This window comes from Stenella coeruleoalba (genome assembly GCF_951394435.1).
Source record: "Stenella coeruleoalba genome assembly, chromosome: 19".
Classification (NCBI taxonomy): domain Eukaryota; kingdom Metazoa; phylum Chordata; class Mammalia; order Artiodactyla; family Delphinidae; genus Stenella; species Stenella coeruleoalba.
The window spans coordinates 50,313,045-50,327,985 of NC_137165.1; the positions used below are offsets into that span (position 1 = coordinate 50,313,045).

The 14,941-nt window shown below is 44.3% G+C and overlaps 2 protein-coding genes across 15 annotated transcripts in view; both read right to left on the reverse strand.

The window, feature by feature from the left end:
* Window positions 1-9,613, reverse strand: part of ENDOV (endonuclease V) — a 33,794-nt gene extending 24,181 nt beyond the window's left edge. For 4 of the 6 annotated variants that reach the window (XM_079903598.1, XM_079903597.1, XM_079903600.1 and 1 more), the window contains exons 1-2: window positions 8,564-9,612; window positions 8,074-8,245 (exon numbers count right to left, since the gene is read on the reverse strand). In XM_079903598.1, the coding sequence (XP_079759724.1) occupies window positions 8,074-8,245; window positions 8,564-8,697 (306 nt within the window). In that variant the 5' untranslated portion in view covers window positions 8,698-9,612. Of the gene's footprint in view, window positions 1-8,073; window positions 8,246-8,563 lie in introns of all 6 variants that reach the window. The other 2 variants (XM_079903601.1, XM_079903602.1) reach the window with 2 other exon arrangements.
* A 1,952-nt stretch (window positions 9,614-11,565) lies between these two features.
* The window catches only part of RNF213 (ring finger protein 213), a 112,787-nt gene continuing 109,411 nt past the window's right edge, over window positions 11,566-14,941 (reverse strand). For 8 of the 9 annotated variants that reach the window (XM_079906211.1, XM_079906214.1, XM_079906212.1 and 5 more), the window contains one exon: window positions 11,567-13,900. In XM_079906211.1, the coding sequence (XP_079762337.1) occupies window positions 13,747-13,900 (154 nt within the window). In that variant the 3' untranslated portion in view covers window positions 11,567-13,746. Of the gene's footprint in view, window positions 13,901-14,941 lie in introns of all 9 variants that reach the window. The other variant, XM_079906218.1, reaches the window with a different exon arrangement.

Genomic DNA, 14,941 nt, shown 5'->3' on the forward strand with positions numbered 1-14,941 from the left:
CAGGAGAGGAGATGAACCCCCTCTACCCCATGCCCACAGCATAACTGGGAGACAAGCCAATTACAAGCAACGGTGTGCATCTACGGGCGGAAATAAACAGCCCAGACTCACAGAGCCAGCTCTGGGCCCCTCGCCAGAAAGGCAGGTGGGGAAGGGACAAGGGCAGGGGGTGTGGTGGGGCATAGTGGTAGGGAGCCTGATGGAATGAGACCTGGGGGGCAGCCCCAGCCTTACCAGGAAGATGCTGCTCTGGGGAGACACAGGTGAGCCCTGGGGGCTTGTGGAGAAGAGAGCGAGGCCAGAAGTGTAAGGTCCTTTGGAAACGAGAGTATCAAAGAATCAGAAGAGACACTGGCCGTCTTTGCTTCTGAAAAGGATGCCATTTATTGGCACGACGATACTTCACCGTCCCTCATGATTTAAGAAACCCACTGAGGCACCCAAACCCCTGGCCCTTGAGTTTCCTGTTTAAATACATTTTTTTTTTTTTAAGGCCACACCGTGTGGCATGCAGGATCTTCCCTGCAGTGGAAGTGCAGAGTCTTAGCCACTGGAACACCAGGGAAGTACCTAAGTACAACTTAGAGTGAACAGAGAACTCAGAAGGCAATGATCAAACCTTGTGAGTTGATGAAATACTGCCCCCAACCAGTTGTGCAGCAGAGGTAAGTTAACTAAACGCCAGACAGAGAGCACAACCTGGCAGAAATAAAAACAGAAACACAAAAAAACCTGACAAGACAGAAAACCCAGCATATGCATGACTGAAAAAGAGAAACAAAACTATGGAGCTGAAATAATAAATATAACTAATACTTAAAACCACAAACTAAGAAACGTTCCAAAAATAAAAGAAGATCTGACCCCACATATTGAAAGACCCAAGTGGGAACTTGGGGAAACTGACATGGAAGTCAACTCAAGATGTATCTTAGTGAAGATCCACCAGAAGGCAGGCAGCAGAAGCAAGAAGAACTACAATCCTCCAGCCTGTGGAATGAAAAACTGCATTCATAGAAAGACAGACAAAATGAAAATGCAGAAGACAATGTACCAGATGAAGGAACAATATAAAACCCCAGAAAAACAACTAAATGAAGTAGAGATAGGCAACCTTCCAGAAAAAGAATTCATAATAATGATAGTGAAGATGATCCAGGACCTCGGAAAAAGAATGGAGGCAAAGATGGAGAAGATGCAAGGAATGTTTAACAAAGACCTAGAAGAATTAAAGAACAAACATCTAGAAGAATTAAAGAACAAACAAACAGAGATGAACAATACAATAACTGAAATGAAAAATACACTAGAAGGAATTCATAGTAGAATAACTGAGGCAGAAGAACGGATAAGTGACCTGGAAGACAGAATGGTGGAATTCACTGCCATGGAACAGAATAAAGAAAATAGAATGCAAAGAAATGAAGACAGCCTGAGAAACCTCTGGGAAAACATTAAACACACCAACATTCACATTATAGGGGTCCCAGAAGGAGAAGAGAGAAAGGACCCGAGAAAATATTTGAAGAGATTATAGTTGAAAACTTCCCTAACTTGGGAAAGGAAATAGCCACCCAAGTCCAGGAAATGCAAAGTCCCAGGCAGGATAAACCCAAAGAGAAACACACTGAGACACACAGTCATCAAACTGACAAAAATTGAAGACAAAGAAAAATTACTGAAAGCAACAAGGGAAAAATGACAAATAACATACAAGGGAACTCCCATAAGGTTAACAGCTGGTTTCTCAGCAGAAACTCTACAAGCCAGAAGGGAGTGGCAAGATATATTTAAAGTGATGAAAAGGAAGAAGCTACAACTAAGATTACTCTACCTGGCAAGGATTTCATTCAGATTTGACAGAGAAATCAAAAGCTTTACAGACAAGCAAAAGCTAAGAGAATTCAGCACCACCAAACCAGCTCTACAACAAATGCTAACAGGAACTTCTCTAAGTGGGAAACAAAAGAGAAGAAAAGGACCTACAAAAACAAACCAGTAACAATTAAGAAAATGGTAATAGGAACATACTTATTGATAATTACCTTAAATGTGAATGGATTAAATGCTCCAACCAAAAGACACAGGCTCGCTGAATGGATACCAAAACAAGACCCATATATATGCTGGCTACAAGAGACCCACTTCAGACCTAGGGACACATATAGACTGAAAGTAAGGGGATGGAAAAAGATATTCCGTGCAAATGGAAACCAAAAGAAAGCTGGAGTAGCAATACTCATATCAGATAAAATAGACTTTAAAATAAAGAATGTTACAAGAGACAAGGAAGGACACTATATAATGATCAAGGGATCAATCCAAGAAGAAAACATAACAATTATAAATATGTATGCACCCAACATAGGAGCACCTCAATACATAAGGCAACTGCTAACAGCTATAAAAGAGGAAATCGACAGTAACACAGTAACAGTGGGGGACTTTAACACCTCACTTACATCAATGGACTGATCATCCAGACAGAAAATTAAAAAGGAAACACAAGCTTTAAATGACACAACAGACCAGATAGATTTAATTGATATTTATAGGACATTCCATCTGAAAACAGCAAATTACACTTTCTTCTCAAGTACACATGGGACATTCTCCAGGATAGATCATATCTTGGGTCACAAATCAAGCCTCAGTAAATTTAAGAAAATTGAAATCATATCAAGCATCTTTTCCAACCACAACACTTTGAGATTAGAAATCAATTACAGGGAAAGAAACGTAAAAACCACAAACACATGGAGGCTAAACAATATGTTACTAAATAAACAAGAGATCACTGAAGAAATCAAAGAGGAAATCAAAAAAATACCTCGAGACAAATAACAATGAAAACACGATTCAAAACCTATGGGATGCAGCAAAAGCAGTTCTAAGAGGGAAGTTTATAGCAATACAATCCTACTTCAAGAAACAAGAAAAATCTCAATAAACAATCTAACCTTACACCTAAAGGAACTAGAGAAAGAAGAACAAACAAAACCCCAAGTTAGTAGAAAGAAAGAAATCATAAAGATCAGAGCAGAAATAAATGAAATAGAAAGAAAACAATAGCAAAGATCAATAAAACTAAAAGCTGGTTTTTGAGAAGATAAACAAAATTGATAAACCTTTAGCCAGACTCATCAAGAAAAAGAGGGAAAGGACTCAAATCAATAAAATTAGAAATGAAAAAGGAGAAGCTACAATGGACACCACAGAAATACAAAGCATCATAAGAGACTACTACAAACAACTCTACGCCAATAAAATGGACAACCTGGAAGAAATGGACAAATTCTTGGAAAGGTGTAACCTTCCAAGACTGAACCAGGAAGAAATAGAAAATATAAACAGACCAATCACAAGTAATGAAATTGAAACTGTGATTAAAAATATCCCAACAAACAAAAGTCCAGGACCAGATGGCTTCACAGGTGAATTCTACCAAACATTTAGAGAAGAGCTAACACCCATCCTTCTCAAACTCTTCCAAAATATTGCAGAGGAAGGAACACTCCCAAATTAATTCTACGAGGCCACCATCACCCTGATACCAAAACCAGACAAAGATACTACAAAAAAAAGAAAATTACAGACCAATATCACTGATGAATATAGATGCAAAAATCCTCAACAAAATACTAGGAAACAGAATCCAAAACACATTAAAAGGATCGTTCACCATGATCAAGTGGGATTTATCCCAGGGATGCAAGGATTCTTCAATATATGCAAATCAATCAATGTGATACACCATACTAACAAACTGAAGAATTAAAAACCGTATGATTGGACTTCCCTGGTGGCACAGTGGATAAAGAATCTGCCTGCCAATGCAGGGGACACGGGTTCGATCCCTGGTCCGGGAAGATGCCACGTGCCATGGAGCAACTAAGCCCATGTGCCACAACTACTGAGCCCGCATGCTGCAACTAAGGAGCCCGCGTGCCGCAACTAAGGAGGCCATGTGCTGCAACTAAGGAGCCCACCTGCCACAACTATGAGCCAGTGCAACCAAATAAATAAATAAATATTAAAACACCACCACCACCACCATATGATCATCTCAATAGGTGCAGAAAAAGCTTTTGACAAAGTTCAACACCCATTTATGATAAAAACTCTCCAGAAGGTGGGCATAGAGGAAACCTACCTCAACATAATAAAGGCCATATACAAGAAACCCACAGCAAACATCATTCCCAATGGTGACAAACAAAGCATTTCCTCTAAGATCAGGAACAAGACAAGGATGTCCACTCTCACCACTATTATTCAACATAGTTTTGGAAGTCTAGCCACAGCAATCAGAGAAGAAAAAGAAATTACAGGGATACAAATAGGAAAAGAAGAAGTAAAACTGTCACTGTTTGCAGATAGATGACATGATACTATACATAGGTAAATCTGAAGATGCCACCAGAAAACTACTAGAGATAATCAATGAATTTGGTAAAGCTGCAAGATACAAAATTAATGCACAGTAATCTCTTGCATTCCTATACACTAACAACAAAAGATCAGAAAGAGAAATTAAGGAAAATTAAGAAATTAAGGGGAGGCGGGGCTGGTGGTGGTGGTGGGATGAATTGGGAGATTGGGATTGACACATATACACTAATATGTACAAAATAGATAACGAATAAGAACCTGCTGTATAAAAAATAAATAAATAAAATTTTTAAAAATGTATCTTAGTGGAAAAAAAAGTAAACAGCAATATACTGGACCCCCCCCTCAAAAAAAATCTCCACAGTAATCATAATCTACTATCAACAGCAACTATCACATAACACATGTCAAAGTTTTACAGATCAGAGAAAAATACAAAACCAGCTTTAAGAGACATGTGGGGACAACTGGGGAAATGTGTTATGGAATGGGATTCAGGTGGTGATGGAATAATGTATGTATATTTTAAGGTATGATAATGACGCTGCCATTATGTAGGAAAATATTCTAGGACAGGTTTGCTGAGCTGTCACAACCTCTAGGAGGCACTCTTGAATCTCAGTGCGCACACACACAAAGACTACAAAATCAGCTGAATCTTAAGCAGAGGGTATACGGGTGTTCAATGTATTACTCTTTCAACTTTTCAGTATGTGCACACATTTTCAAGTTAAAAATCTGGGAGAAGGGATGAAATGAGAGAGTAGCACTGACATATATACATTACCAAATGTAAACTAGATAGCTAGTGGGAAGCAGCAGCATCGTACAGGGAGATCAGCTTGGTGCTTTGTGACCACCTAGAGCGGTGGGATAGGGAGAGTGGGAGGGAGGGAAACGCAAGAGGGAGGGGATATGGGGATATGTGCATACATATAGCAGATTCAGTTTGTTATACAGCAGAAACTAACACAACATTATAAGGCACTTATACTCCAATAAATGTTAAAAAAAATTCTGGGAGAAGGAAAAATCAGTTGTATAATTAGCGTGTGGGCATGATCTAGTCAGTAGTCTCTGTGAAGATATGCAAGTTTCAACCTAAGCTGGCGTTGTGCATTAGGCCCACCAAATGTTTGAACCAAAAGGCTGAACTGCACTTGAGGTACTCGATTCAGTTCTGGGTGCTGGATGTAAAAATGGGCCCTACTCACTGAGGGCAGGCTGGAGGACAAGCAGCAAGTGAAGGAGCTGGAATCACCTCAGTGAAACTCAGGAGAACACAGGACTGTCTTCAAATAGGAGGGTAGGAAAGGTTTGTCCTGTGCTCTGCACCTTAAGGCAGAAGTCACAAACAACTAAATTTCAGCTCCATGTGGAAAAGAACACACGAACCAGGCTTCCAACTATGGAACGGGCTCTGGTGTGAGGCCACGATTTGTCAGGGATGGTGAGGAAAGGATTCCTGGCTGTGCGAAAGGAGACCAGTGATTCACAGCCTGGCTTTGCTTTGGAATCACAGGAAGGATTGTTTAAAAAGGTAAATATCAGTAAAGGGAGTGGGGCCCTGGAATCTGTTTTTTTTAACAACTTTATTGAGATATAATTGACTACCATAAAATTACCTGACGAGTATAATTCAACGCTTTCTGGTATTTACAGAGTTGTGCAACCATTATCATAATCCAATTTTAGAACATTTTCACCACCCCCAGGTAATTCTTATACCCATTAGCAGTCACCCTCCATCCCAATCCCTAGCCCTTGGCAACCACAAATCTACTTTGTGTCTCTATGAATTTGCCTATGGAATCCATATTTCTAAATGCACTTCCAGGCGACTCTCATTGCATAGATCCATGGTTGGGCATTTGGGAGTCATTGGACCAGACTATTCCAAGATCATTCCCTAGTCTAAGCTTCCATAGCACAGGATGACAAGTGCTGACTACATCCAAGTAGCAAGCACTCTGCTCAGTGCTGGGGCTCCAAAAGAAATACAGTATAACCCTGCCCTTCAGAACCTACAGATGGTGGGAAAACCAGAATATACCAATAACTTTTCTTTGAGGTAAGGGGAACTATTCAAAACTATTATTGCAATGAGGGGAGGAAGACTACTGCAAAAGGAGAGTGCTCCGTTAACAGGCTGTAAGATCTGCGAGTACCTCCTAAACTGATAACTTTAATACAGTGTGAGAAGCACTGTAATAGCACATGCATAAGAAACAGGCCTAGGACAGAGACAAGGGGGTGGTTAATTCTGCAGGTACGGAAAGGTATAGAGCAATGGGAACAAGTGAACTGGGTCTTGAGAAGCGAGAAGTCATCCTCAGAATTAACAGTGGCTTAGCATTTAATTTTTGAGGGCTTACCACAAGCCCATTATGCTAATTGCTTTCCATACATGATCTCAATTATTCCTCACCAAACTCTGAGTCAGGTATCAATATATTTCTGCTGAATTTTGACTAAAGGATCTTCCAAGTAAAGCACAAAGACGCTGAGGCAGGAAGGTAGTAGCTTTGGGATCAGGCAGAGGAGCAGGGAGGGGGAAATGCTGAAGCTGCAGAGCAGAGGTTTCCTCGTCAAGCTCTTCTTTAGCCAAGGCTTCCTGAGCTGTTGACTCCAAAGGAATCGTGGGCACGCTGTTCATTCATTCACGTATCTATTCGATCGTCTTCTATGTGTCAGGCATTGAACTAGGTGCAGAGGCTACAACCGGTGGGCAAGACAGCATGGTTCCTACCATTGTGGAGTTTACATTCTGGTAGGGGAGACACACAGGCCAATTCCATCCCAGTGTGATAAAGAGGAATGAGAGGGTGCTGAGAGCAACTCCTGGTCTTGCAGGACGAAGGGGGGCTTACTGGAGGACCTAAGAGATGAGGAGCAGTTAGCCAGGAAAAACATTCCAGGAGAGGAAACTTCACTGCTAAGATCAGGCAGGCAGATACAGCAAGGCGTGTTTGAGGAAGCCAAAGGCCTCTGGAGTGGGGAGTGGGTGAGGAGCGGGTGGTAGCCAGAGGTGAGCCTACAGAGAGTTACGTTAAGCAGGGGTCAGATCACGAACGGCCTTTATGCCTTGTCCGTGAGTGTCACTTTTATTTACCATGAGATCACAGGATAGGCACTTAAGTGTCTTAAGTGGACTAGGTGGTGACCTGCTCACATTTGGTTTTTAGAAAAATTGCTCTGATGGCAGCATGGAGAAGGGACCCAGGAAAGATTCAGCCTGTCACCTACAGGAGAGGTGACGGTGGCACAGCCAGGGAAGGGACAGCAGCGATGTAGACAAGTGGATAGATAAGACTCCAGTGATTTTAGGGGGGAGAAAAAATGCAGTTCGTGTGTGACCTGCTGTGAGGGGTCTGGGAAGACAGAGATTTCCAGCTTGGGCAACTTGAGGGTGTGTTGCTGTGGGCCCCTGACATGGGGAGCCCAAGATAACGGCCACACTTGGAGATCATGAGTTTATTTGGATGTAAGTCACAGAATGACTTCAGTTTTTGTCCCCTATCCTCTTCTTTTCAAAGGCTTCCCAATTCATTAATGAACTCCCACGAAAGGAGAAGCGGGGTTCTACCCTAACACTGTTCCCTGTCCAGAGCCCCACCTCTCTCACTAATGCACCCCGGGGCCCAGCGTAGCGGCCCCTAGCCAGCGTCCCCCCGGGGTTACCTCGAGCTCAGGGTAGCTGAGCACCACCAGGGAGGCGCAGGCGCTGACACTGTCGCCCTTCACAAAGGACACATCCACGCCCCCGACCCTCTGCAGACCCGAAAAAGCGGGGTCCCGTTGCCACGCCTCCGTGTCCCGGTCCACGACAAGTGTCTTCAACAGGGCTTGCTCCCTGAGGGCAGAAACAGGTCCAGCGGGCAGCCCAGCCCAGATCCCCCCACCCCGCGGTACGGCTGCGGCCGCCCACACACGGAGCGTCCAGGTCCGGGGTTCGGGGCTCTACCCGGGGACCCTCCCGCTCTCACCCCCTCCCTTCCCTGGGACCCAGACGCGTCGCCGGAAGCTACAGCTCCCGAACGCCCTTTCGCCCGCACGCCGGAAACGGTCGCAGGCCCCCGCGGGCCCCAAGCCGGGGATTACGAGGTCGGAGGTCCGCGGGGAACCTCGTCGCTCCAGTCCCCGGATCTTACGCGTCCTCTGGCTCCATTACCGTTTCCAGAGCGACAGCGTTTCCTCCGGCGGCCTCCCAGCCGCCTTTCGGGCCATGGCGCGGCCCTGAACGCCCCTTCCTGTGGCGTCACTTGCGGGGCGCCGCGCGCAGGCGCCGGACCGCATCGTTGCCATGGCGGCGCTCAGGTCGGGGTCCGGGACGTTGCCGCCTCGTGGCCTGAGGCCCTGCTGGGGACCAGCGGCTCGGGAGTAGCGGCCGCCGACCTCAGAGTCAGCCTTTCCCCGCAGCCGTGGGGGAAGGAAAGTTGTCCACGTCCAGGGCCCCTGACGGGATCTGAAAGTTACACTGACAAACAGATCTGCAGGAGAAAAGCACGTGTACACATTTTACTGAATTTCTACACGTACATGACACCTTTCACCGGAGAGTGGAGACCTGAAGTGACCAGAGCGGGAAGCTTTATACCCTTTGGATAAAGAAACAATGAATTTGTGAAGAATTGTTAAGGCAGAGGGGTTTGGGCTGTGGGTAGTAAATGGTGAAACCAGATGGAGGTTTGCTCACCTTGGCCTTAAACGCCCTGTCTCTGGTGATGAGAATGTCTCTCTCCCTCCTGGTACAGGGAGGGGACCTTTCACGTGGGAGATTTGGAGTGAAAAATGGGAGAAGCAGGAGTGATCTTGCTGCTTCTGCCGTTTTCTCGAATTTCTCCGGCTTAAGATCAATACACCAATGTGCCATATTTTGGGGTAGTGTGTCCCGAACGCCATCACCAAGCATCTGCCGCTTACATGACACCTTGACCTCCGTTTCAGGGACTCTTTTTGAGGACAGGACACAGTCCTTAGTGGAGCCAGACTCGTAAATTTGACCCGGTGGATCTTGGTGAGCAGAAAGACTTACTACGGACAACCTGTGGAACATTGACTGACCCCCTGCTCTTCAATTGAATGAGTAGTAATTCCATTCTCTTTGTGCTAGGTGTTGTGTGAGATGCTGGGGTTACAGCTTCCTCATGGTGGAACTGCAATTGTGTTAAGTGCTGGAGTGAAAATAATATGGGAGCATTTCAAGGTCTGAGGTAGCAAAGAGGTTGGTGTATTTGAAAGGCAGCCAGCTAGGCTGAAGTGTAGCGATTTAACCCGTGGTTTATATTCTACTAGGGGAATTAAGAGAAGTATATGGATAAGTAATCTAGTCTGAATATAGACCTCAAGAGGAAAATACAGGATTGGAGTCTGAGGTTCAGGAAAAGCTTCATATGGCATTTGACCACTGGCGGCAAATGGGAGAGCCAAGATTTACTCTGCGGTCCATCTGGGCTGTACTGTGTGTCAGCCTTGTTGTGTTACAGAGCAGTCAGGACACAGAGGCATTTCGCTTTAGTTATCAGGAGTCATTCACTCCACAGGAGTCACTCCATCTCCACAGGAGGCAGTTACTGGGTGCTGAGGAAGGAGCAGTTCTCTGGGTTGAGGTTCTGATGTGCTTCAGGGTACAGGCGTGGTGATGGGGAAGGAATGCTGGGGAATGTGTAACACTCCAAGTGGGTCTACGTGTGAAGGAAGGGGAGCAGGGTTGAAGGCAGGCCTTTATAGGATATGCAGTTGCAGGGGTGGCTTCCATGTGCTCCAGCTGGGCCCTTTCCCCTCCAGCTTCTCTCTGCTCTTGCCCCAGATGGCTTCCCAAAATAATCCCAGCTCCTCAGAAGGAAGCACAGTCCTGCTGTCCCCAGAATACACTTCAGTCTGATGAGGTTTCAATCTTGTCAGCATTTGCTTTCTCGGGAGAAGGCACTTTCTTGGTGTTTTTCCAGTTGGAAATGAGATTCATAATGTTCGAGCAGGGGATTAATTAGTGGAGAGGGATTAGAAAGAGCAGGAAGCAATAAAAATGCTAATCATGGTTGGATGGATTGTTATTCAGCTCAAGGCCTCAGGCTTTCTTCTACTTTCTCATCTCGTGTCCCTCTAGACCCAGCTGATACAGCGACCCTACACTTGTTGCGAACATATGAAGTCAGAGATGTAGCAGTGCCCTTGCACGGGGCTGGACATGGGTAGCTTTACCTACTGAGCAAAGCCCTTTCTTCACAGTGATTGTTTATCACTAGAAGTTTGTTTCCGGGTTGGAATTGCCTGAACCTAGGAGTGACTGAAATAGCTCATGACTTGTCTCAGTTAACACGTGACGAAATCCTACAGCCACTGATGAAAGGTAAATAATTTACACACATAGTAAGGTCTTAGAAAGAAGGAGACAGTGATCAGTTGTGAAGATTTTCAGATTAAGTCATCACCAACCTAGTGAATGTTTCCTCCTGGGCCGAAAGCAGACAGAACTGTGGAGCAGGAACAATCCAGAATATGAATGGAAACCAGAATGAGTAGGCAGGGCTAGAGGGGAAGGTCAGGGTCAGTGAGGAGCTACTGAGGAAGGGAGAGTAGGTGGAGTTGACACAGACGCTGTGGGGAAGAAGACACAGGGCCGGGGGTGGGGGGGCACGTCTCCTTCGTGAACCAGTGCCTCTTCTCCTTGCTGCGGTTCCAGACCATGGGGTTCTCTCCTGGAGGAACCTCTTCATTTTAGAAGAGGAAAATGCAGTTTTCCCCTAAAGCAGTGTTTTGCCACTGGAACAAAAGCGGGCTGCTGGAAATTTACTGTTTCTCCTTCAAGTGTCTATTTCCTTTTCCTGAGGAGCTGTTTGCCCATCCCACAGCCCAGCCCCCTGACAGAATCAGCTGTTACTCATCATTGGCTGGAGCTCTGCTATCCTCCAGGAAAGTCCTGTTAGGCAGGGAGTGGGAGGGCAGCCCTCTAGGATTAAGCTTTAGCCCCTGAGCCTGGCGACGGGGGAGCAGTGTGAAACTCCACTTCAGCTCTGCTGTCATTTTGTTCACAGGAAAAGTTTACCCTGTCACATTCTAAACCAGAGTGTATGTTTTCTGTCAAGAACCTTCCACTTTGGGACTTCCCTGGTGGTGCAGTAGTTAAGAATCTGCCTGCCAACGCAGGGGACACGGGTTCGAGCCCTGGTCCGGTAAGATCCCACATGCCACGGAGCAACTAAGCCCGTGCGCCACAACTACTGAGTCTGCACTCTAGAGCCCGTGAGCCACAGCTACTGAGCCCACGTGCCACAACTACTGAAGCCCATGCGCCTAGAGCCCAGGCTCAGCGACGAGAAGCCATTACAATGAGAAGCGCGTGCACCGCAACGAAGAGTAGCCCCTGCTCGCCACAACTAGAGAAAGCCCACGCACAGCAACGAAGACCCAACACAGCCAAAAATAAATAAATTAAAAAAAAAAAAGAACCTTCCACTTTATGGACACCCCTGCAAGGACATCTCCACGAACACATGAAACCATTCCCCAAAGCCTCTTCCCCAAAGAGGATTCTTTAGCAGCAAAATTCAAGTTTATTAAAACAGCTATGACAAGTATAACAAAATTTACATCTGCCTGTGCTAGGCCAGTGTATTTCTGTACAAACAACAAGATAATGCTAGATAATGACAGTTAACACTTTGAAAGCATAGCATACAAAACAACATTATCTTCATCAAAAAAATAAAACCTTCATAAAAGTGGGAAAAAAAATTCTCCCCCCCATCCACCAAAGGAGGTCTTCACAGGCTGGCCAGCTCTATCCCAACTCTGAGGTATCAAAGGAGTTCCAAGTGCAAACTGAAGGGATGAACAAGCAACTCCCCCACTCTCACGTCCATTAAATGCACAATCCAGCTGATATTGTGGCAGAGTGCCTTTGCATGGAATGATTCAACAATCAGAGGTTACTACATGCAAGTGGATATTGTATCAAATCCTGGATTCCTGTGCTCCCCTTTATCAAACATGGTGAAGAGAAACCAAAGTAATAGAAATGGAGCACGGATTCTTCTACGGCTCCCTCCAATGGTGCTGAAGGGCCCATGGTGTCCTTGGCGAGCATTTTCTATTTTTGTAGCTCTCCCCATTCCATGGGCCCAATTTCAAGTTGATTGAGTCATCATCTCATTCAGAATATGTATGAAAAGACATTTACCTCTGACTTGTAAACAACTGTCATCCCAGGGCTAACAGGTGCTGAGCTATCTAGGAATAGGAATTAGTCCAGAGAGGTCAGAAGCATCAAGTAGATTTTGAAAAAAAGGCACAACACAGTGAGAAAAGCAGCGCAAGATCAGGGTGTGTTGACTATTCTTTATTTCCTTTTCAGAAATGTGACTGGTTTTATATTCTCTCTGAGTGTTATTATGCCTTGGCTGAGACCCAAAGAAAGGACCAGATAGTCATACACTTGGGGAAATCAAGACCACACTAAGAGTTCATGTTTATTTGGCAGAATGGTAGAGAGGCAAAAACTTCCCCAAGAAATGCCAGAACCATGCCTTTGATCCAAATTTACACTGATAATCTTTCATTTAGAATTTACTAGAATACTAGAACTGGAAGGAAATCAAACTAAGACACCGAAAGTGTCCTTGACTCTTGGCCCAGTGCTCTTCACAATGAAAGCTTGTGGGCTCTGACCCTGGAAATTTGGCAGTGACTCATTTGCGGGCTTGGGTGAGGGCTGGCTAGTTTGGCCTCACGGCACTCACAGAATGCCCTGACTTGTATTTGTGAGAAGACAAAAAAGAGTCTGGCACTTTTTCATATCTTCTTGAAAACCTAGAAATATTTGTACAATTTTCTGAATTTAAAGGAATGGAAGAAAGAAGAAAGCCAGATTCTCGTTTGTGAGTGCAGAATAAACTAGAAAAGAAGACAAATTAATAACCCCATTTTCCCTCCCTGTCACTATGCAGTGGTCTGAGGAAGAAGGGCCTGGTGGGCTGGGTACGTGCATGGTAAGAAGCTAGGACATCTGAGGCACAGATTCCTATATGTGAAGCTGAGAAGCTATTTTTTGGTTTCTCCTGGAATGCAGAGGATGGTGGTTTATTCTAGTTTCATATAATCTTCAATTTTCACCTCCTAATGAACGGTATTCAGAATATGAGAAGATAGTTTCAGAATATACACATGTTCCTGAAACAGCTTGGCTCTCAAAAAGTTGTCAGCCGGATAGCACATCTTGGTCTCAAATTTAGTGCTGTGCCAATAGCTTTCCTTCTAAGCACGCACAAAGGCAATAGCCCACAAAGGAACCCATCCCACCAGTGAGGAGGCAAGAGCCTTCTCTGCCCAAGTCTCTTGCAGAGATAGAAAATGATTCTATCTCATCTGTCGATTCCGTTTCAGTTCAGCAGCCATTTTCCACACAGAGACACAACTGGAAAGCAGTATCTCTTCTGGGAACTGAGATTCCATTTCGGGAAGAATTTCACTCTCTTTAGTCTCCATGTAACTCACCAGTGTGTCTCTCAGGCTGAAAAACCAAGGAACAAGAGACAGCGTTAAACAGTCATGTGACATAAGGAGACCATCACTGGTTGCTTTTTCAGGTCGTCAGAGAACCAAAGTGCTCGTGAAGGCCAGAAATAACGAGAGTCAACCAACTGCTGAGTTACCGACCTGGCACTAGAATCCTAGGTTCAAGGTTCTAGTACATCCCTGCTGCTCCCCACACTGCAGTACACATACCCTATGGGATGGAGCACCCCTTGATAGGGGCCCCGTCAGATGGTTCTAAGCACTCTAGTGATACACCTGCTTTACAAAAAAAGCCTCGCCATTCAAAAAAAGCTTATATTCCAGTTCATCTGTATCAACAAAGATCGTAAATTCTCTAGAAAAGGGATCTTCTTTCCCTACACTAAAAGTCCAGGATAGTAAAGACTTCTTGAATAAGTTCAAAGAATACAAATGTAAATAGGCATATGCCATATACATAATGGAGGAAAACAGCAATTACGAAGTGTGTCGGTGAGGAAAACTGGAGTTTCACTATCTATTTAGAAAAACAGTAAAGCTAAATCCCTACCTCAGGCCACACATAAAAATAATTGGTTAACAAAACAAATGTAATATATAAAACTATAAAAGCACAGGAAAAAACATGGGAGAATATTTTATAACCTTGGGATAAGACTCTTACAGGTATATTTTTCCTAAAGAGTCCTTGGAAACTTCTGTAGGAAAATTCTGCCAGATTTGGCTTCATAAAATTAAAGATAGAGCATTTGTAACAAAACAGATAAAAGATTAAGAAAAAGACAAATAGCCCAAAAGAAAAATAATCATAAGATATCAAGAGGCAATTTGGAGGAAGATATACAAATGGCTGATAAATATTTTCAGCCTCACCAGTAAATAGGAAAATACAAGCAAAAATGAGATCCCATTTTTGGGCCATTAGATCGGTAAAAATATAAAAGACGAATAATATCCAATGTTGGGTATTCTTATACACTATACATTGGCATAGCTTTTTCTATCAAATTTAAAATGCACATCTCTCTGACGTAGG